The 22,643-nt window shown below is 54.9% G+C and overlaps 2 protein-coding genes across 3 annotated transcripts; both read left to right on the forward strand.

Moving 5' to 3' along the window:
* The first annotated feature begins 174 nt into the window (after positions 1–174).
* Positions 175–14,939, forward strand: SLC44A4 (solute carrier family 44 member 4). Of its 2 annotated transcripts, none has more exons than XM_004598690.3 (21): positions 175–278; positions 1,950–1,998; positions 2,438–2,511; positions 2,648–2,726; positions 6,083–6,182; positions 6,297–6,422; positions 6,588–6,648; positions 7,892–7,976; positions 8,064–8,147; positions 8,327–8,562; positions 8,674–8,773; positions 9,406–9,498; positions 9,763–9,865; positions 12,747–12,997; positions 13,083–13,177; positions 13,289–13,392; positions 13,495–13,568; positions 13,745–13,815; positions 13,905–13,999; positions 14,081–14,165; positions 14,697–14,939. In XM_004598690.3, exons 1-21 carry the CDS (start codon positions 245–247, stop codon positions 14,816–14,818), a joined length of 2,121 nt encoding a protein of 706 aa, XP_004598747.2. In that variant the 5' UTR covers positions 175–244; the 3' UTR covers positions 14,819–14,939. The 2 variants fall into 2 exon arrangements, with proteins under 2 accessions (XP_004598747.2, XP_058521321.1); XM_058665338.1 differs by lacking the exon at positions 175–278 and adding an exon at positions 1,185–1,542.
* A 255-nt stretch (positions 14,940–15,194) lies between these two features.
* NEU1 (neuraminidase 1) lies at positions 15,195–19,398 on the forward strand. The gene is made up of 6 exons (XM_004598766.3): positions 15,195–15,524; positions 15,877–16,069; positions 17,439–17,701; positions 18,141–18,323; positions 18,412–18,634; positions 18,715–19,398. Exons 1-6 carry the CDS (start codon positions 15,363–15,365, stop codon positions 18,936–18,938), a joined length of 1,248 nt encoding a protein of 415 aa, XP_004598823.2. The 5' UTR covers positions 15,195–15,362; the 3' UTR covers positions 18,939–19,398.
* The last annotated feature ends 3,245 nt before the right edge of the window (positions 19,399–22,643 follow it).

Below are 22,643 nucleotides of genomic sequence, written 5' to 3' on the forward strand. Positions count from 1 at the left end.
AGGAAGTTTACAAGATAATGGCTTGTGTTCTTACTGGAGCGTGCCAAGCCCTTCACACTGGGCAGTGGCAGCCCCGGAGTCCCAGTCCAGTCTCGGCCCACTGGGCAGAGTTGTGAAGCAGGAACTAGAATATATTCTGTGTCGGGGACCACATAGGGGGTGGGGCTCTGACGTGGGGGAGGGCGGGGCAGGCGCAGGTGAACCGCCAGGTCTCCCTGGCTGCAATCACTCCGGAGACTGAGCCATGGGGCGAAAGCAGGACAAGGAGGAGAGCTATGGTGAGCTGGGTGCTGCTGGCCACTCGGAGCCTGCAGAAGGAGGGAAGGAGAACCATGGCACTGTGAGCAGGGTGCCTGGTGCCAGCTCCAGGGAGAGGAACCAAGGAGAGTTCTGGGTCCCTGAGGGGAGGGCCAGGGAAACGGGAGCCATGGAAGGAGGCAGGCAGAGTTCTGGGAGGAGAATGGGGTTGAGGCCCTGAAACCACTGCTGGGGGAGCCTGTGTGAGGGGGTGATAATGAGGCCCTTGTTGGGTAGGGGGAGCTTGGTGTTTCAGGCCACGACTGAAGAAAGGGTCCCTAAAGGCAAGATCTTGACAAATCCTGCGGGAGGAGGTGGCAGGTTGGGGGCATGAGCAGGAGAGGAGCTTAGGGAGTGCTGGGACCAGGGGCATTTGCAGAGCCTGTGAGGGTGGGGACGCTCCCAGGGACCTATGGGTTGGGGCAGTGTGGGCTTGGGCTCTATAACCCCGGGAGAAGGAGCTGGGGCCAGCCAGGCAGGGTCTTAAAGAGACCCTACCCGGATTGGGCTTTGCCTACTGGGGTCCTTGGGGTAAGGCTCTGGGGGACCAGCAACCCAGGAATGCAAACCTGTCCAGTGTATTTTGAAGAACAAGGGCTGGGCCTTTTGTGGTGGAGGGTTAGGGTGGGGGTTAGGGAGCCAGACCTTTGGTGAAGGGTAAGGGCTTAGAGATTCCCAGGATCTGTAAGGTTTAGAAGCTGGGGCCCCAGGAGAGGAACCCCAGGCAGACTCCCTCCAGTGCTATGGTGCTATGAATATCGGGGTAGGGCAGTATGCAGAGGTGCCTTGGGGTTTGAGTGTCTAGAGGGGAGGGGAGCTGAGGGCTAGGGCCTGTGTCCCCTGGAGGGATAGGGTAAGGGGCAGGTGGAAGTCCCCAGTAGATTTCCTGGAGCAGCTTTGGGTCAATCATTGACCTCATGTCCAAGAGCCCGGAGAGGAACAGAGTCCAGAGCCCCTGGGAGGACTCATCCCATGCTGCCCAGCCTCTGTCTGTCCTCCTGGGTGCCCACAAGGGACCCTGGCTGCCAGGCCCCACCTCCTCCCCATGTGTACTCAGGGAGGACCAGGAACAGTTCCGGGCTGGGCTCAGGTGTCGCCCAACTGCCTGTCTGGAGCACAGTAGGAGCCTGGGGAGGGAGGTCCTGTCAGAGTGGGGGTCCATAGGGCCCCCACCCTACCTCTTCCCCATGCCCTGCAGTGGTTGACAGCTCTGGTTTTGCCTGTGGACTTGGACCATGGGTGGAGGTAGTATCTGGGTTGTGGGAGGGGCTGTGACCTGCCTGAGGGGCTCTGGGGCTGTATAGCCAGAAAGGAGTTGAAGGGAAGGAAAAGAGATCAGAAGGGAGGGAAGGAAAAGGGATGAGGAGGGGGCGTGAACCACATTACGGCTGGAGCCTGAGCAGGGAAGCAAGGTTATTTAGCTGGCGAGCTTCTGGTGGGAGCCACAGCCAGAGTGGAATTCCTGGAGATTGCCTGAGACACTGAGCAGGCAGGGTCCTAGGCCTTGCTGTGCTACTGTCTTCCCTGTCCTGCCAGTACTGCTCTGCTGTTACTGCCGCCCCCAACACACACACACACCTGACACCTGGGAGGCTGGCAGGAAGGACCAGCTATGGGGCCTCCTTGCCCATGCTCCTCTGCTTGCCCCTCAGGGAACCCAGCCAAATATGACCCCTCCTTCCGAGGTCCCATCAAAAACAGGTGAGTTCTGGGCTCTGCCTGGGGTGGCGGCAGGCTGGGGTAAATAGGTGGAGGGGTAGGTGGCATTTTGTTTGCTTTTGCTTTATCTCTGCTGAAATATTAGTAAGAAACTTTAAAAAAAAGTTCTCTCCCTGACTCAGACACATGGTGCCCTTGGGCGCTAGTTGTGTTCCTGGGGCTCCAGGGCCTTCAGATGCCAGGGCTGTTCTGTTTCCTGGGCTGGATGTGGGTGACACTGGCTACATCTGCCTTTTGGGAAAACAGCCAGCTGAGCGCTGCCTCAAGAGGCACGACACAGTCTCTGCGTTCCGCTTCTGGAGAAAGCATGCCCCCTGCAGACACAGATTTTCTTTAATAAAACCTGCCACTGCCCTCTAGCCTCCAACATCCCATCCTGGAAGGCTCCCCAAACTCCCACCGCCCCTCATCTCTTTCCCAGGAGCTGCACAGATGTCATTTGCTGTGTCCTCTTCCTGGTCTTCATTTTGGGTTACATCGTGGTGGGGATCGTGGGTGAGTTAACAGCTGCTCAGGGCTGGAGCCATTGGGGCGGGACAGAAGAGGGGGTCATACCCGCAGCTGGTACTTCCCCAATCCCCAAGCCCCTGCCCTGCCCTACAGTGAGTGATTCATCCGTATCTCTCTCCAGCATGGGTGTATGGAGACCCCCGGCAAGTCCTATACCCCAGGAACTCCACTGGAGCCTACTGTGGCACAGGGGTAAACAAGTGAGTATGAAAGTTGGGGGGCATCTCAGGAAATCTCCCCAATTCAGACTCCAAACCAGTCTGTATTCTTCACACCTGGAACCTCCCAGAGGCTGACCTCTCCAGGCTGCGTTTAGAACCTTCCAGGGCTGGAGTAGCTTCTTGGCTCCTCTCTCCCCCTTCCCCTCTTCTCCCCAAGACCTGGGAGACAGTGCAGAATCCTGATGAAGTGCATGGCTTTAGAGACTGGTGTTTGTCCCCCAGCTGGGCTCTGTTTGGACTGTGTGGCCTTGGGCAAATCACTCCATCTCTCTGGGCTTTGATTTTCTCCTCCAAAACGGAAGGATGGCTTGAGAAGCAATAGCACCCTGGGCTCCCACAAGCAGGAAATGCTGGCTAGACAACAGGGTGCTGGTCTTTCTATGGCCTTCACTGTGTCCCCAACAGGCAGTGCAGGAGTGCTTCCTGCCCCTGGGGGGACCCACTCCAAGACCCTGCGCAGATGCCAACACCTTGGGTGGTACTGAACCGTGTGTGGGCTCTCTATCTGCCTAGACATACCTATCTGTGATAATGTCTCAGAAATGAGGCACAGTAAGAGATTAACAGTAATTAATGATAAAACAGATCAGTTATAACAACTGACTGCAATAAACGCTATGTGAATGTGCTTTTTCTCCCTCTTGAAATAGCTTGTACTCTGACCTTTTCATAGACAGGAAGCCATTTATGGCTTCCTTCTGCAGAGCTGAGTTGCCAGCATCACTGCCCTTGTGCTTTGGGGCCGTTAGTAAGTCCAGCGAGGGTTACCTGAGCACAAGCACCATGGGCCACAATGGGCAGCCTGCCACAAGGGCAGCATCCTGTGTAGACTTCCTAGATGCAGACCACATGGCATGGGCTTTCGTCACCCTGCTCACAGTGGGTGGTGATCAAAAACTTACAGGTTACTTCTTTCTAGAACTCCCCATGTAATTTTTTTCTTAAGATTTATTTTTGGGGAGCCAATGCAGTAGCCTAGTGGCTAAAGTCCTCAGCTAGAATGCGCTGGGATTTCGTATGGGCACTGGTTTGTATCTCAGCAGCTCTACTTCCCATCCAGCTCTGCTTGTGGCCTGGGAAAGCAGTTGAGGTCGGCCCAAGGCCTTGGGATCCTGCACCAGTGTGGGAGACCTAGAAGAATCCTAGCTCCTGGCTTTGGATCAGCTCTGACCATTATGGCCACTTGAGGAGTGAACCAGCTAGGAGATGGAAGATCTTCCTCTCTTTCTCTCCTCTCTGTAAAATCTGACTTCCCAATAAAAATAAATAAATCTTTTTAAAATGTTTTTTAAAAGATTTTTATTTAAAAGACAGATTTTACAGAGACAGAGAGATCTTCCATCTGTTGGTTCATTGTCCATATGGCTGCAACAGCCAGAGCTGAGCTGATCCGAACCTGGGAGCCAGGACAAAAACCAGTGCCCGCATGAGAGGCCAGTGCTAACAGGTGGAGGATTAGCATGATACCCCACTCTGCTGGAAACATCTTCTTTTAAAGATTTATTTGTTTTTGGGCCCGGCGGCATGGCCTAGCGGCTAAATCCTCGCCTTGAAAGCCCCGGGATCCCATATGGGCACCGGTTCTAATCCCGGCAGCTCCACTTCCCATCCAGCTCCCTACTTGTGGCCTGGGAAAGCAGTCGAGGACGGCCCAATGCTTTGGGACCCTGCACCCGCGTGGGAGACCCGGAGAGGTTCCTGGTTCCCGGCATCGGATCAGCGTGCACCGGCCCGTTGCGGCTCACTTGGGGAGTGAATCATCGGACGGAAGATCTTCCTCTCTAACTCTCCTCCTCTGTGCATATCCAGCTGTAATAAAATGAATAAATCTTTAAAAAAAAAAAAGATTTATTTGTTTTTGTTGGAAAGGCAAATACACAGAAAGGAGAAGAGACAGAGAGGAAGATCTGTCCTCTGCCTGGTTCACTCCCCACGTGGCCGCAATGGCCGGAGCTCAGCCAATCTGAAGCTAGAAGCCTAGAGCTTCTTCCAAGTCTCCCACACGGGTGCAGGGTCCCAAGGCTTTGGGCCATCCTCAACTGCTTTCCCAGGCCACAAGCAGAGAGCTGGATGGGAAGTGGGGCTTCTGGGATTAGAACCGGCACCCATATCAGATCCCGGCACATGCAAAGCGAGGACTTTAACAGCTTGGCTACCACACGGGACCCTGGACCCTTCTTTTTAAACTGTGTATTGGGGCTGGCATTGTGGTGCAGCCAATAAAGCCTCAACTTGGGACGGCATCCCTCATCAAAGCACTACTTCAAGTCCTGGCTGCTGCACTTCTAATCCAGCTCCCTGCTATTGCACCTGGGAAAACAGTGGATGATGGCCCAAGTGCCTGGACCCTGCCATCCACATGGGAGACCTCAACGGAGCTCCTGGCTCTTGGCTTCAGCCTGACCCAGCTCTGGTTATTGCACCCATTTGGGGAGTGAACCAGCAAGTATTTATTTTGAAACATGCTTTTATGTCTTTAGTTGAGAGGTAGAGAGACAGACTGGAGCTTCCATCTACTGGTTCACTCCCCAAATGGTCCCAACAGCCAGAGCTAGGCTGGACCAAAGCTGGGAGCCAGGAATTCAATCCTGGCCTCCCACAAACGTGGCAGGGACCCAGCTCCTTGAGCTACAACCACACTGCTTCCCATGAGCTGCATTAGCAGGAAGTTGGAACTGGGAGTGGAGCCTAAACCCAAGCCTAGGCGTTCTTATCCGAGTGCAGGCATCTCAAACGGTATCCTAACCACTAGGCCTGCCCCTCCTTATTTTCTGGTTGTAATTAAGAAATAGCAATCGAAGCTGTAGAAAATGAAACTGCATAGTGGAGGTGCACTGCACAAGTACCCTAAACACCCACAATCGCATTCACGCCTGAGAAGGTAGGTGCCATTCACAGCTGAGTGGCTGCTCCACTCAAGGGCATATCTGTAGCCCGCTGCTGGCTGCCACAATGCTCAAGGACTCTGAGAAGCTGTGTTGGTGTCTCACCTGTTGGCCTGGCTTAACCCAAGGCCAGGGGCTGGGCTGTGAAGTACAAAGGCCAGGGCCGGTGTGATGACTCAATTGGCTAATCCTGCATCTGCAAGTGTTGGCATCCTCGTGGGAACCAGTTTGTGTCCTGGCTGCTCCACTTCCTACCCAGCTCCCTGCTTATAGTCTGGGAAAGTAGGGGAGGATGGCCCACGGCCTTAGGACCCTGTACCCACATGGAAGAACTGGAGGAAATGCAGAGACCACCCTGGCTGCATGTGCCCTGGGGAGGACCTCAGTAATTCCTCACCGCCCCCAGCACCTGGCCAGGTACTCACATGCACACCTCCTCCCTCCCTGCAGAGAGAAACCCTACCTCCTATACTTCAACATCTTCAGCTGTATCCTGGATGTCAACATCATCACGGCCACCACCCAGGGTCTCCATTGCTCCACGCCCCAGGTCAGAGGTTGGGGTCTGCCTCTGCCACATAGCTGTCCCCCTCACTGGGACTGGGGAATAGGAGGGACAGGAGGGGTGTGGGAGCAGCCCCTCAGTTCCTCTGGCTTTCCTCAGGTGTGTGTGTCGTCCTGCCCGAAGGAACTGTGGGTCGCCGAAGAGAGCCAAAACTCACAGACGGTGGGGGACGTCTTCTATGCCAAAAACTGGAGCTTCTGCCTCCCGGGGGTCCCCTCGGATATGGTGAGTGTTGCTCCCAAAGGGCCTTCAGCAGCCAAGGCTGGGACGGGAACTGGCTGTCTCCTGGGGAGGAGGGGCAGTTGAACCCCGAGGTGGTGGTAGTGGTTTGAGGGAACCCACTTCTGTATTCTGAATCAGCTTATCTCTGTCTTCCCACCATCACCGCAGCTTCTGCAAGAAAGCCTGCAACAGGAACTATGTCCACGCTTCCTCTTACCCTCCTCTGCAGGTGAGAAGATGCAATCCCTCTCAGGCATCATGTAGCCCAGGATTGGTGCCACCCACGAGGGGAAGCCAGGCCCAGAAACATAGAGCCTCGCAGCCCGTGAGTGGCAAAAACCAGGATTGGCAGCAAGCCCTCACCTCCCTCTTCCCCCTTGGGGAGGGGGCTGAACTCGCTGGCACTTGCCCCATTCCTACTGCATGTTGGGCATTCGGCACGGGCACAGGGGAGGTGAGAATCCTCCCTGTGTGAGCTGCATGTGCACATCAGAGATGCCCACAGAGACAGCATCCCACTTGACACCTGTGTGCAACACCACACACACGTTGATTGCCAGCCTGGGTATACACAACCAGATGTTGAGAATGAGCATGGCTGGGCAGTAGCGTGCCAACCCACCTCCTTTTTTTTTTTTCCTGTCTTTGGCAATATCAAATATTTTTTTTAAAATAGAAAAATACCCTCATGCAAATTGTGGTGGGAGAAAAGATACCCGGTTCTCCATGAAGGACACTAGATAACATCTGAAATGAAGACTGGAAAGTCAGCTCCACCCAGGCATTTCTCAACTGTGTGGTTTGGGGCTAGTTCCTCAACTTCTCTGATTCTTGTTTCTTCATCTTTATTTATTTTTTCTTCTTCTTCTTCTTGGGAGGCTGGGGCCGAAGGATCACTTGAGTACAGGAGTTCTGGGCTATAGTGTACTATGCTGCTCGGGTGTCTGCACCAAGCTCAGCATCAATATGGTGACACCCCCACACCGGAATCAGGGGACCACCAGGTTGCCTAAGGAAGGATAACTGGCCATGGTTGGAAACAGAGCGGGTCAAAACTCTCATGCTGATCAACAGAATGGAAATGGCAAAGCAGGCCTGCCTGGCAAATAGCACCCAGGATGTGCCAGGACCTAGAGGTGGGGTGGGGAGGCTTCCTGGAGGAGGTGAGCTGCAGATAATAATGGATGGAGTTTCTAGGGGGGAGGGAGAGCATACTGAGGGAGACTGTGCAAGAGCAAACACAGAGCTGAGGTCAGAGTGAGTGGAGCTCAGGCAGCAGATCATGGGGGCCCGGCCAGCCACTATAGGCAGGGTGATGCAGCCCCCTAGGCTTCCTGGAGGATGGCCTGAAGAAGTGTGGCTGAGACAGGGGAAGGAGGGTCTGAAACAGGCCTTGAAGGGGAGCGGAGCCCTACTGAGGGCTCTGTAACTTCTCAAAGCCCTCACCCAGCAACCCTGCCTCTCCCCTGCAGCCCTGGGCCGTTGCTTTCCATTGTCTAACATTAGCATCCCAGAAATCCCAGGCATCAGCAACAACAACATCTCTCAGGGCATCAGGTGGGCACCCCTCTCCACAGCCCTGCACCTCTCTGCCCCACATCCTTCCCACGCCTGGTCCCAGCTGACTGACTCTCCCCCTGGCAGTGGGCTCCTAAATGGCCTCAATGCCCGAGACATCAGTGTGAAGATCTTTGAAGACTTCGCCCACTCCTGGCATTGGATTCTCATGTGAGTCACCTAAGGCCCTGGTCCTTCTCCACGGCCTCATAGTGAAAGCCATGCTTTGGACAGAGCAGAAGGGAGGAGCTCAGGGCAGATGCAGGAGCAGTAGGGGTGCTACCTAGTCTGAGGGGGCTGAGGAGGGACATGGGGTGGGGGATCCTTCAGCTACCTTGTCCCACTTGCAGTGCCCTGGCCGTGGCCCTGGTTCTGAGCCTGCTGTTTATCCTGCTTCTGCGCCTGGTGGCCGGGCCGCTGGTGCTGCTGCTGATCCTCGGGGTGCTAGGTGTGCTGGCGTACGGCATCTACCACTGCTGGCAGGAGTACCGGGTGCTGAGGGACCAGGGTGCCTCCATCTCCAAGCTGGGCTTCACCACCAACCTCAGTGCCTACAAGAGCGTGCAGGAGACGTGGCTGGCTGCCTGTGAGTGCCCTGCACACCCCATGCCACCACCACCCCTCTCCCGGAGATCTGCCCTGGGCTGTGAGTTGGCCTGGCCCTGATGCTGGAACCCCCTGCCCCTGTGCCCCGCAGTGATCGTGCTGGCCGTGCTGGAAGGCATCCTACTGCTGATGCTCATCTTCCTGCGACAGCGGATTCGCATTGCCATCGCCCTCATAAACGAGGCCAGCAAGTCAGGGCCTGATTAGGATGGAAATGGGGGATGAGGGCAAGGGTGGGGGCCCAACTTGGGGGGTGACTGGCAGGAAGCCCCAGAGGAGAAGGGCGGGGTGAAGCACAGCTCTTTGATTGCCCCTGTCTGTAAAATGGGAGCAGTATAGTCCCTATGGCATGAGGCTGTTAGGATTGAATGAGTCCACTCCACCCAGTTCCTGGAACATGGGGCCACCCATCTGGAAGAGGTTGAGGGGAGCATGCTGGTTGCAGGGTGGGAGGTGGACGGGACCCTGGCAGGGAGCAGCAGCAGCTTGCCCCCAGGTGGGAGCTACCAAATCTATCAAGAGCATACTGGAAGCTGCCACAGGTAGCTTCTTTGCCATGCTAGTTTTATTTTTTTTTTTAATTTTTATATCATTTTATGACAGTTTCATAGGCTCTGGGAACCATGCTAGTTTCCTCTGGGGATCCTGGAACCTGGCTTGTTCATGTCAGGTCCTTCAGTGAGCACCTACTGTGTGCTTGGCACTGCCCCCAGGTGCTGCCCAGTCACTTCCAGCCTGGAGGGGGGTGGGGTATGCCTGTGCCAGGGTCAGCCCTGGGAGGAGCTGGGTGGACCGTGTGCTAGCAGTTTGTGTCTTCCTGCAGGGCTGTGGCACACATGCTGTTGACCATGTTCTACCCATTGGTCACCTTTGTCCTCCTGCTCATCTGCATTGCCTACTGGGCTATGACGGCTCTGTATCCTTTGCCCTTCTGGGGAAGGGTGTGTGTGTCGGCAGGGGTGGGGCAGATGAGCAGCACTTTCCGGCAGTGTTGCCTGGAGGACAGGGCCCCTTGCTCTGGGCAGAAACAGCCCTGCATCTGGGTGAGGTTGAAAGCCTGGGTGCAGTCTGCACTCCAGCTCCCATCTGTGCAGGGAAGGAGCACCCTGTGTCAGCACCTGGGCTGGGGCTCCAAGGCATGGCCTGTGCATGTTCCATGCTTTCCTTGACTCCCCTCCAGATACCTGGCCACATCAGGGCAACCCCAGTACATCTACTGGGCTCCCAACGCCAGTTCACCCGGTTGTGAGGAAGTGCCGATTAACACAACATGTGACCCCATGGTGAGAGGATGTGGGGCAGACATGGAGGGGGCACTCATGGGCTCGAGGGAATCTAAGGGGCCACTGGTCCAAATCCTTCAATGTACAAGGGAGCCTGAAGCTGAGATCAGTCCAGGGGCTCATTCCAAGTCACACAATGGGCCCCACGCGGAGCAGAAAGCAGCCCGGCCACTGGCCCCAACCTCTTCTGATCCAGTCTGCAGGGAGGGACACAGAGGCTCGGATAAGAGTAATGGCCTAATAGCAGGGCAGGACCTGGGTCCCACATGGTACCTGCTGAGTGCTGGGCAACCCTCTGTAAAACGAAGGTGACCATAAGTCCTGCCCCTTGGGGTGGTGAGGGGATTCAGTGACGACACTGGACATACTCAGGGCTTAATGCAAGGCCTGGCTCCTGAAAAGGACTCGGGACTCATTGGGTCATTTTGACTTGCCCTCCTCCCTTGGCACACTGCCCTACATGCAGACAGGGTGCCTGGGAGGAAAGCTGCTCCCAAAATCCCTTGTAAGGTTCTTTGGGGGTAGCACTAGACTGCTGGGAAGGGGCAACCCATCATGCTTTTGGGTCCTGACATCACCTCAGCTGAGCTGGGGTGGTGGGCCGTGTCCGCAAGCACAAGCCACCTTGCATAACAGAGGGTGGCTCAGCCATGCTGATAGAGGGCCCACAGGGCATAGCAGCTGCCCACGATCCAGCAGTGGACAAGAGTACAAAGTGGAAGTTGTTCATTCCTCTTTAGATTTATTTACTTGGATTTGCTTGATTGATTCATTTCCCGTTTGTTTAATTACTTTCATCTCTTGAAAAGCAGACAAAATCGTCATCGTCTGGTTCACTCCCCAAATGTCCAGCTCCTCTGGGACTGGGCCAGGCTGAAGCCAGGAGCCCAGGAACTTCATCAGGGCCTCTCACATGGGTGGCAGGGATTCCAGCTCTTGAGCCTCCATCTGTGGCTTCCCGGGATGTGCATCAGCAGGAAGCTGGCTTGGAAGTGGAGGTGCTGCTGAGACTGGAACCAGTACTCACATCTGCACTGACATGGGATGCAGCTGCCCCACAGGGCATTGCTGACTGCTGTGCCACAGCACATGCCCGTTTTCTTTTTTTATTTTATTTTTATTTATTTATTTTTTAAAAGATTTTATTATTATTAGAAAGCCAGATATACAGAGAGGAGGACAGACAGAGAGGAAGATCTTCTATCCGATGTTTCACTCCCCAAGTGAGCCGCAACAGGCCGGTGCGCGCCAATCCGAAGCCGGGAACCAGGAACCTCTTCCGGGTCTCCCACGTGGGTGCAGGGTCCCAAAGCTTTGGGCCGTTCTTGACTGCTTTCCCAGGCCACAAGCAGGGAGCTGGATGGGAAGTGGAGCTGCCGGGACTAGAACCGGCGCCCATATGGGATCCCGGAGCGTTCAAGGCGAGGACTTTAGCCTCTAGGCCATGCCGCCAGGCCCTCTTTTTTTATTTTAAAGATCGATTTATTTTTATTGTAAAGTCAGATATACAGAGAGGAAGAGAGACAAAGAGGAAAATCTTGGTTTCGATGATTCACTCCCCAAGTAACTGCAACAGGCGGTGCTGTGTCGATCTGAAGCCAGGAGCCAGAAACTTCCTCTAGGTCTCCCATGCGGGTGCAGGGTCCCAAGGCTTCGGGCCGTCCTCGACTGCTTTCCCAGGCCACAAGCAGGGAGCTGGATGGGAAGTGGAGCTGCCAGGATTAGAACTAGTGCCTGTATGGGATCCTGGTGCGTTCAAGGCGAGGATTTTAGCCGCTAGACCACTGCGCCAGGCCCGCCCCTTTTTTCTTATTAGCTAATTTCAAAGAGACATTCAGCTTCAGAAATTATCTAGACTTTTGTGGGTCAATCTGCTGGACAGGGTTTGCTTTCTGTGCATTTTTACTCTTGACTACGGCAAATTTCAATCACATAATACAAAGATAGAGATAATACAGTGAGGGTCATGTGTGCTGCAGTGAGTGGGTCAGGCCACCAACTGGAATGCACGTGCCCCATGTCAGAGTCCCAGTTAGAGTCCCAGCTGCTTCCTAACTGGCTCCCTGCTGATATGCCTGGGAGGCCATGGATGACAGCTCAGGTACTGGAGTTGTTGCGGCCCACATGGCAACATGTGGATAGGGTTCCTGGTTCCTGGCTTCTGGCTTCCTGATCCAGCCTTCAGGAACTCCAGCCAGGGGGTGACAAGACAGCAGATGGAAGATCCTCTCTCACATACACACACACAGAAAGAAAGAGGGCACCTTGCACATAAATTAATTAAAAAAATAACACAGTGAATCCCGGTACCCAGACTCTACAACTCTCAATTTGCTATCCTATTTCATCTGTCTTCCCCATCTGAACTTTTTTTTCTGGAGCTTTTCTTTTAAGGCAAATTCTAGACATCATTACCATTCACTTGTAAATGTGCCAGGATGGATCTCAACAGATAAGGACTTTTAACAGGCCTAACCATTGTCCCACCATAATACATGACAAAGCTAACAGTAACCCTTTACCATCACCATTCATCCATCCATGCAATGTTCTGGGAAACGCTTTGAGTATTGCTACAGAGGCACCCTGGAGGGGCTGCTGAATGAGTATGTCAGGGCGTGGTTCAGACTGCCTTCATGTATACCATTATGACTTAGCTCACAGCCTGAGAGTCCCTGGGCCAGTCTGCAAGCAGAAAGCTAAGGGCTCACACATTTGGCAGTCCGAAGCCAGCTTGAGCGTGGAGATGAGCTCCCAGCTGCTACTTCCCTCTGCTCTGGGAGGCACAGGAGCCAGCTGGCCTTGGCAGAGGTTGGGGCTCTGCACCCAGGCATCCCAAACGTGGCCCTGAACCTGCTGTCTTCCCCCCGCCCACTTCCAGGCCCAGACCAACTACTCGTGCCTGGGTCTCAAGTGCGTCTTCCAGAGCTACTCCACCACGGGCCTCGTGCAACGTTCAATATTCAACCTGCAAATCTACGGGGTCCTGGGGCTCTTCTGGACCATTAACTGGGTGCTGGCCCTGGGCCAGTGTGTGCTGGCCGGGGCCTTCGCCTCCTTCTACTGGGCCCTCCATAAACCCCAAGACATCCCCACCTTCCCCTTGGCCTCTTCCTTCATCCGCACCCTTCGGTGAGCCCAGGGCCGGGGAATTGTGAGCATGGTGAAGAACAGCTTGGGCTCCTTGGGCTGCCTGACCACGTCCTTTCCTCCGCAGTTACCACACCGGGTCTCTGGCATTTGGATCTCTCATCCTGACCCTCGTGCAGATAGCCCGGATCATCCTGGAGTACATTGACCACAAGCTGAGAGGTGAACAGGACGTCAGGGGTGGGGGGACAGGCCCTATTGGGGCAGCCGGGGAGCCTTGGGGAGGGTACTGGCAGAGTCTGGCAAGTGAGCGCGGGCTTCCTTTGATCCCAGGAGCTCAGAACCCTGTAGCCCGCTGCATCATGTGCTGCTTCAAGTGCTGCCTGTGGTGTCTGGAAAAATTCATCAAGTTCCTAAACCGCAACGCGTACATCATGGTGAGCATAGGGTGTGCTGGGCCAGTGACCCCCTGGCCCAGGCCTGAGCCAGGAGAGCTGGCTCCTCCCCACAGGTGACACTGACCCTCCGGTCCCCCTCAGATCGCTATCTACGGGAAGAATTTCTGTGTCTCAGCCAAGAACGCCTTCCTGTTGCTCATGCGGAATGTGCTCAGGTCAGGTCGACCCCAGCCTCCTCCTCAGAGCTCCCTCCCATGGCTGTGCATGCTGGGCGGCGCAGAGCCCTGTCGCTGGGGACGTGAAGTTCTCATCCTGCACCTGTCCCTCGCATGACGCAGCCAGCTCTGCTCTCCCACCCCTCACCCCCTCTCTGCTCTGACTCCTGGTACAGGGTGGTGGTCCTGGATAAAGTCACCGACCTACTGCTCTTCTTTGGGAAGCTGCTGGTGGTCGGAGGTGTTGGTAAGCGCCAGGGCAGAGCAGTGTGGGGGCAGAATGCAGCTGGAGAGGTGGCCTCAGAGGAGCCCACTGACCTCCGAACTCACCCCCAGGTGTCCTGTCCTTCTTTTTCTTCTCCGGACGAATCCACGGACTGGGTAGCAACTTTGAGAACCCCAAACTCAACTATTACTGGCTGCCCATCATGGTGAGTGACTCCTCATTCTGCCTGACACCCCCAAATTCCCCAAGAGAGCCCAGCAACCCCAACAGGCCTTATGTCTCGCAGACCTCCATTGTAGGGGCTTACGTCATCGCCAGCGGCTTCTTCAGTGTCTTCGGCATGTGTGTGGACACTCTCTTCCTGTGTTTCTGTGAGTGACAGCCCCCACCACCTGCCCCTTGTCCAGCTTTCAAGGTGCCAGGCAGTTCAGGTGGTTTCTGGAGATCTGGTACTTCTGGAAACAGTAGTACTGTGAGCTATAGGAGGCAGACGGTGCCCCTGCTGAGGGCCGAGGTCCAGAGGTTCAGGGAAGAAAGGCAAGCCTGAGGCCCGGGCGGCTGGGCTCTTGCAAATAAACAGCCACTTTTCAGCAGGGGGCTGCAAGGAGAGGGGCTTTCTTAACTAGATGGGTGTGTACTAGTACCGTGTGTTAGCAGTTTATCCTAAACATCCCTCTACAAAGTGTAGTGTCATAGATCCTACTTTACATGATGGATCTGGGTCTAAAAAACCTGCCTGGGGGTGGGTAGGGGACACCAAAAAGCACAAGTAGCAGGTGGGGTTGCAGCCTGGATAGGAAACCGGGGAATCTGTCTCCAGGTCGCTGGTTTCCCGGGGAGACAGGGAGGGACCCCCAGGGGCTCCCCTCCATCCCTTCTAACTTGTCTATGTCGCGGCCCAGTGGAGGACCTGGAGCGGAACGACGGCTCCCAAGACCGGCCCTATTACATGTCCAAATCCCTCATGAAGATTCTGGGCAAGAAAAACAAGGCATCTCCGGAGGCCAAGAAGAGGAAGAAGTGAGAGAGCCGGCCCTGACGCACGACTGCACCCTACCTGTGCCCACGTTCAGCCGCACTTCGCGTTGCAGCCCTCGGTTTTGTAGTACCAAGATTTTATTAAAGATGCATATTTTGTTTTCTCAGTCTGTGACTTCTATTCGCTCCAACATGACCTGATGCCTTTCTTGCGCCTCGCGCCGGCGCTTTAAAACAGGTCCCGCCCCCGTGACGCGGCCAGGTGCCGCAGCCAATGACAACACTCGCACTAGGGAGCACCGCCCCGCTTCGCGTGGCTTACTTGCTGTCGGGCGAGTCACGCGCTCCGGCGCCTTCCGGAGGGCCAATCGGAAGGCCAGGCTCTCGGGCTCTGCTTCACCTCGGGGGCGGGCCAGGATGCCTGCGGACCAATGGGAGTGGCGGCAGTGCAGTGCGCGCCCTGAGGCCTGGCCGCCCGGCGCGGAGCTGCTTGGAAGGTGACAGCTGAGTGTTTAAAGGGCCCGGGTCAGCTGACTGACTCCAGCCCATGCCTAGTTTGGCGGGCAGGGTCGCGGCCGCCCCGGGAAGAGATGACCGGCGAGCGTCTGGGCTCGGCGCTCCTGGCCAGAGCCTGGGCCCGGCGGACGCCCAGTTTGCGTAGGGGCGGTAGGAGAGTTCAGGCGTGGGCCGCGCTCGTCCAGGTACTGTTGACCCTGACAGGCCTCGAAGCTAGCGCTAATGACTTCAGTCTGGTGAGTCACCCCTCGCCGGTCTGCATTCCCGATCCGGGCGGGTGGCCGCTGCCCAACGTGCCTCGGGACACCCCTCGCCCCTTCCATCCGCCCTCAGCGTCCCTTCCTTCTCCTCCCAGCTCTGACCTACCTGCGCATGCTTCCCTCTGTAGCGCCCCTTCCGCTCCGCGCCACCAGCTTCACTGCAAACTTTTTCAGCTTCTCCATTCTTGTTCTGGGGTCCCTATTCTTTCTGGGGACCCCCGTTCCCCTTACTTTCCCATCAGAACCGAGTTTACGTCGTTACCCATCTCTCTGCCCTAAAATCCCGGATCGAGCTGGTCCGTTCTGACCCCTCCTCCTCCCGCGGCAGGTGCAACCACTGGTGACCATGGAGCAGCTGCTGTGGGTCAGCGGGAGGCAGATCGGCCAGGTGGACACCTTCCGCATCCCACTCATCACAGTCACCCCTCGGGGCACTCTCCTGGCCTTCGCAGAGGCCAGGAAAATGTCAGCTTCTGATGAAGGGGCCAAGTTCATCGCACTGCGAAGGTCCACCAACCAGGGTATGAAGATGCCTGGGTCCAAAGGGCAAGTGCTGAGTGGCTGGATGGGGAGCAGCCGCTGCTGAGGGAATCTGAGGTGTAGGAAGAGCCCAAGGATGGGGAGGCCTCCAGGACAGAGAGCTGGACGTTGGAGCTACCAAGAAGTGAACCTTTATTCACAATCTGTTGATTGAACACCTACTACATCCAAAGCTCTGTTTTGTTTGTTTATTTGTTTGGGGGCAGGTGAGTTTTAAAAAATTTTAAGTTGCTTTTGTGAAAGGCAGAGTAACAGAATTGGAGGCAGGGGAGAGAGCTTCCATCTACTGCTTCACTTTCCAAAAGGCTGCCAGAGTTGGGGCTGGGCCACACTAAAAGCAGGAACCAGGAACTCCGTCCGCATCTCCCACAGGAAGAACAGTGGCCTGAGGAGCATGGGGGCCGTCTTCTGCTTTTCCAGGCACATTATCAGGGAAGGAGCTGGATCAGAAGCAGAGCAGGTGGGATTTGAACTAGTGCAGCAATGTGGGATGCCGTTGTCACAGCAGTGGCTTAACTCCCTTCAACACACCAACTCCACCGGGAACTGTTTAAGGGAATGCAGCCATGAACAGGGAAATCCCTGCCCACATGGAACTGAGATTCTATTGCAAGGAGCCAGGCAGTGTGCGTAATCAGTACATTTGTATTTTGTCTTGAATGTAATTCATGCAATGGAGAAAACTAAAGCAGTGCAAGAGGTGTGGGGAGTGCCAGTGTCTGGTTGTAATTTCATTTTTAAAATTATTTTTATTTGAAAGGCACATTTGTACAGAGAAGGAGAGACACAGATCTTCCATCTGCTGGTTCACTCCCCAAATGGCTGCAACAGCCAGAGCTGAGCTTATCTGAAGTCAGGATCTTTTTCTGGGTCTCCAACATGGGTACGGGATTCCAAGGCTTTGGGCCATCCACTGCTTTCCCAGGCCACAAGCAGAGAGCTGGATTGGAAGAGGAACAGCTGGAACATGAACTAGTGCCCATATGAGATGCCAGCACTGTAGACAGAGGATCAGCCTGATACACCACCATGTTGACTCCCGATTGTAATTTTAAATGAGTGATGTTCGAGCAAAGACTAGAGGGAGGCACAGAGCGAGCTGTGGAGGAAGGGTTCAGTCCTGTGCCGAGGCCCTCAGGAAGGGAAGGATGCCCTGTAGCTGGATGGAGTGAGCTAGCAGACATAGCAGACAAGATCCCCAATTGCAGGAGGGCCTGGCCTGGTAGGGCCCTGAGTCCAGAAAGTCCTTGGGTCCCCGGGAAGAGGCAGGAAATGAACAGAGAGTGGCAGGAAGGATACCTCTAGTGTCCTCACAGCGCATGTCTCCCTTCTTTTTTTTTTTTTTTTCAGGCAGCACGTGGTCCCCCACAGCATTTATTGTGGATGATGGGGAAACCCCCGATGGGCTGAACCTGGGTGCAGTGGTGAGTGACACCGAGACGGGAGTGGTATTCCTCATCTACAGCCTCTGCGCACACAAGGCTGGCTGCTCAGTGGCCTCCACAATGCTGATCTGGAGCAAGGACGATGGTATTTCCTGGAGCCCGCCACGGAACCTCTCAGTGGACATCGGCACAGAGATGTTTGCCCCTGGCCCAGGCTCTGGCATCCAGGTCTCTGGAGATGTGGAGCGGGGGCGGGGGGCTGCCTCGTGAGGAGGCTGGGAAGGTGGGCTTGAGTGGGATTCCTGGGTAAAGGATGTCCTGAGGGAACCACCCTAGCACGGGGTGATGGAACTGTGTCACTGGCCCCCCTGGGGAGGTATATTCATCCCTGCTGCCCTTCTAGGTGAAGTTGGGAAGGACCCCCTTCTTGCTTCCTTCGGGTGCTCCCAAGCCTATGCGGGTGCAAGGTTTGATGAGAGGGTGCAGGTTTTAGCCTTTGTGTTGCCTGTCTCAGGAAGAACTTAATGCTGCAGTCTGTCTGTGGAACTTTCTCGAATTGCACTGAGAAAGGACACAGCTGAAGAGGAGCAGACGTAGCCCCACACATGTGAGACTGTGAGTCTCCCACAGGGTCCCCGCATGTGATACCAGCTTCTGCTTTCCACAGAAGCGGCATGAGCCACACAAGGGCCGGCTTATCGTGTGTGGCCATGGTACGCTGGAACGAGATGGCGTCTCCTGTCTTCTCAGCGACGACCACGGCGCCTCGTGGCACTATGGCGGAATGATCAGTGGCATCCCCTACGGCCAGCCCAAGCGACAGAATGATTTCAACCCGGATGAATGCCAGGTCAGGAGCCCCACTCGGCCCGGTGCTCCAGGGCACCATTCTGCGCTTGGCCCCAGGGTCCTGCTCAGGCCCTCTCCTCTCCCCTCAGCCCTACGAGCTCCCAGATGGCTCCGTGGTCATCAATGCCCGGAACCAGAACAACTACCACTGCCGCTGCCGGATTGTCCTGCACAGCTACGATGCCTGTGACACACTAAGGCCCCGTGATGTGACCTTCGACCCTGAGCTTGTGGACCCAGTGGTAGCAGCAGGGGCTGTGGCCACCAACTCTGGCATCGTCTTCTTCTCCAATCCGGCCCACCCCGAGTTCCGTGAGTGCCCGACAGAGAGGGTAGCAGGGGAGCCCTGAGCCTGCAGCCCCTCCCTTCCCTGACTCCACTGCTCTCCCCAGGAGTGAACCTGACCCTCCGCTGGAGCTTCAGCAATGGCACCTCCTGGCAGAAAGAGACGGTGCAGCTATGGCCAGGGCCCAGTGGCTACTCGTCCCTGACGGCGCTGGAGGGCAGTGCCAATGGGCAGCAGGCCTCCCAGCTCTACGTGCTGTACGAGAAAGGCCAAAGCCACTACACTGAGAGCATCTCCCTGGTCAAAGTCAGCATCTACGGCGAGCTCTGAGGTGTGCCCCTGCCCCAGGGGAGAAGCGTGGACCTCGAGGGTCAGCAGAGGTTGCTCGGTGACAGGCTGCCTGCCTTCGGATGAGTCAGCTTCTTTTTGGGAGAGCAGCCCCTCTGTCAGGAGCAAAACCACTCCTGCCCCACATGGGAAGTTGAGCTCACAGCCGGGGCTTTGGCCTGTCTGCTGTTCCAGGCCAGTAATTTCTTCCTTTCCCGGGCTCAGCAGGGCAGGCCTGTGGAATCGAATAAATGTGAACTCAGGGAACTGAAGAAGCCTGAGCTTCCTCTTTTTGGGGTTGGGAGAAGAATCTGGCCTTGAGGAGGCTTGGTGGAGGTCCTTGAGGACAGCGGGGAGGCGGGGCCAGGATGTTTGATTTCAGAGAGTGAAACTGGGTGTATCCTCCCCGAAACTATTTATGAATCACTGTTTCAAATTTTTAATGAAGGAGAATGAACATGCATTGAGTGTCTGTGCCTCTGTCTGTATACACGGTGATGTGAGTTTTTCTGGAGGACAGGTGAGGCTGCCAGTGCCACTGGGGGAGAAGCTGGGGTGCCCGGAGCCTGTGAAATAGAAGGTGGCAGCTCCAATCCTGCTTTCCCTGTGACACTGAGCTTGCAGGGGGTGATGAATGAGAAGCAGCTTCAGATAATAGTTAAAAACCCATTCTTGGGGCCAGCGTGATGGTTCAGTTGGCTGGTCCTTTGGTTGGCATGTGTCTCGGCTGCTCTGCTTCCAGTCCAGCTCCCTGCTTATGGCCTGGGAAACAGTGGATGTTGGTCCAAAAGCCTTTTGATCCTGCTCCCATGTGAGAGACCATGAAGAAGCTCCTGGCTGCTGGCTTCGGAGAAGCTCAGCTTCAGCTGTTGTGGCCACTTGGAGAGTAAACCAGTGGATGGAAGAACTTTCTCTCTTTCATTCTCTGGGTAAATCTACCTTTCTAATAAAACTAAATAAATCTTTTTTTTTTTTAATTTATACTTTGCATTTTACTGAACTTAAATCTCTCTAGATCTACAACAGTCTGGTCTCTTTTCTTTCTCTAATTCCTTCCAGGCAGAAGCAGAGCCATTGTCCTATGGAAAGTTTCTTTCTCTGGATGTGTCCTTGCGGTCACTTTTCTTCCTCTGTCCTTTGTATTCTGACTTGGCTGGAGGACAGGATTCCTCCGTTGGTGCTGGCTACTTCCTGTAGTGTCCACTGTGGAGCACCCCAGAGGCTGCCATCTTTCAGGGTGAAGTGGAGATCAAGCCGTGGGGGTGATGGACAAAGTCTGACCCCTCCCTGTGAGTTTTCACCCCGACCTTTCAGCTAAGAGTTTGACCTGTGGCTGAGTTTGGCCTTATTGGTAATTTTTAAATTCTGTTATTTTTTCCTTATTTATGAATATTAGCTAAAAATCTTCAGTAAAACAAAATTTGGAGGACCCAGTTGTTATTACCACCTCTTGGGCATCTGCATCCCATCTTAGAGTTCTGGGGTTCAAATCTTGGCCCTGCTTCAGACTCCAGCTTCCTGCCAATGTGCACCCTGGGAGGCAGCAGGTTATGGCTCATGTCCTTGGGCCCCTGCTACCCATGTGGGAGGCCAGGATGAAGTTGCAGACTCCTGGCTTCGGCCTGGTCCAGCCCCAGCCATGGTAGCCATTTGAGTAAACCAGGAACTGTAAGATTCTCTCTCCCTCCTCATCTCTTCCTCTTTGTGTGTAACTCTGCCTTTCAAATAAATAAATAAATCTCAAAAAGTTTTCCTCATCAAGGCTATTTGGTCACGCTGAATCATAATAAGCAAAAAACAAAGTACAGGGGCCCGGCGGCATGGCCTAGCGGCTAAAGTCCTCACCTTGAAAGCCCCGGGATCCCATATGGGCGCCGGTTCTAATCCCAGCAGCTCCACTTCCCATCCAGCTCCCTGCTTGTGGCCTGGGAAAGCAGTTGAGGATGGCCCAATGCATTGGGACCCTGGACCCACATGGGAGACCCGGAAGAGGTTCCAGGTTCCTGGCATCGGATCGGCGCGCATCGGCCCGTTGCGGCTCACTTGGGGAGTGAATCATCAGACAGAAGATCTTCCTCTCTGTCCTCCTCTGTGTATATCTGGCTGTAATAAAAAAATGAATAAATCTTTAAAAAAAAAAGTACAGGAACTGCATGACAAATGGTTAAATTTCCCCTTTAATTACCAGTATGCAGTGAAATAATAACTTGCCTTTGCCAGTAAACCACATTGTTGCCCCATGGGGCAAATGGGGAATCCGTTAGCTTCAGGAAATAGGCCAAGCATCAGAAGAGCTACAGAAAGGCAACCCCAGGGCCACCTTTCCAGTACAGATCCGGAGGTGGGTGTGGAGCAAAAACAGATTGGTGTCCCCAGCAATCAGGATGTTGGCAGTGTGACCACCTCCCTATCTGACAAAGTCTCATTGACAATGTTACATGTCAGAAATAAGGGTGGAAAGAAGGGAGATGACGCTAAGCATGCCGCCCGTGAGCTGCTGGCTGCAGAGCGGGTGTGGCTGCACGCTTGTGAGAAGTGGCCATCTGCATTCTTCACAGCTGAGAATCCTCAGAGTGATCTGCAAGGACACCCCACTTCTCTGAAGAGGAACCCTAAACCTCACCCAGGCTGCAGGCACTGCAGGAGCCTCTGACGCTGAGTACCTGCACTGCAGGATCATAGCATCAGCCTACATTTAGGAAGATGAGACTATGAAATCCAGAAAAAAAAAATCTCCAAATGGAAAACACAGAGTGGGATGTTAGTTAGACCAAGTGGTCAAGTCACCACTTGTGAGATGCCCACACCCTATGTCGGGGTGACTGGGTTAGATTCCTGACTCCTGCTCCGTACTGGAGCAGAAAGCTGAGCTGAGGGACTGTCCCAAGCAGCTAGGTTCCTGCCACCCACAGGAGAGATGCCAGGAGGACTGAGGTGTGTGGCAGAGTGAGTTAAGCTCCCACCTGGGATGCCCACAGGCCACATCAGGGAGTAGATTGGAGTGCGGACTACCACCCTCCTGACCCAGCGCCCTGCGCCTGCGTCTGAGAAGCAGCAGAGGATGACTCAAGTACCTGAGCTCTTCCTAGTCGTATGAAAGACCCAGATGGAGTTCCAGCCTCCAGGCTTCAGCCTGGCCCAGCCCTGCTGGCTGTAGCCATTTGGGAAGTGAACCAGCAGATGGAAGATTCTCCCTCTCTCTTTGCTTTGCAAATAAATAATTTTTTTTAATGCCTGAAAGAATCTATGTTAAGAACAATAGCAGCTGTCAGGAGCCAAACCTGCCCTTGTTTACTCCAGGGTGTTGGAAGTCTGCCATACCACCTGGCCTGTGCTGGTGATTTCATGTACAAGGACAAATACAGGATGCTGAGGCCTTGGGCCTGGGTTCTTCAGGTGGCACCGACCTGGACATGCTAGAAATGCTTGGCCTGCCTCTCCCCGCAGTGCTCCTCTGCCCACCTGACCTGGGAGGATCCCAGGCTGTGGAGGTGGGGCTCCGTAATCAGAGCCTGCTTCCAGTCCTGATCTGTGTTCCAGCTGCTCCACTTCCCATCCTGCCTGGGTAGGCAATTCCCTGATGATCCAAGTGCTCAGACCACTTCCACCTACAGGGGAACTCAGATGGTGTTGCTGGTCTCTGACTTCAGACTGGCCCAGCCCAGACCATTGCAGCTATCTGGGGACTGGACCAAAAGATGGGAGATT

Source organism: Ochotona princeps, chromosome 1 (genome assembly GCF_030435755.1).
Source record: "Ochotona princeps isolate mOchPri1 chromosome 1, mOchPri1.hap1, whole genome shotgun sequence".
NCBI lineage: Eukaryota > Metazoa > Chordata > Mammalia > Lagomorpha > Ochotonidae > Ochotona > Ochotona princeps.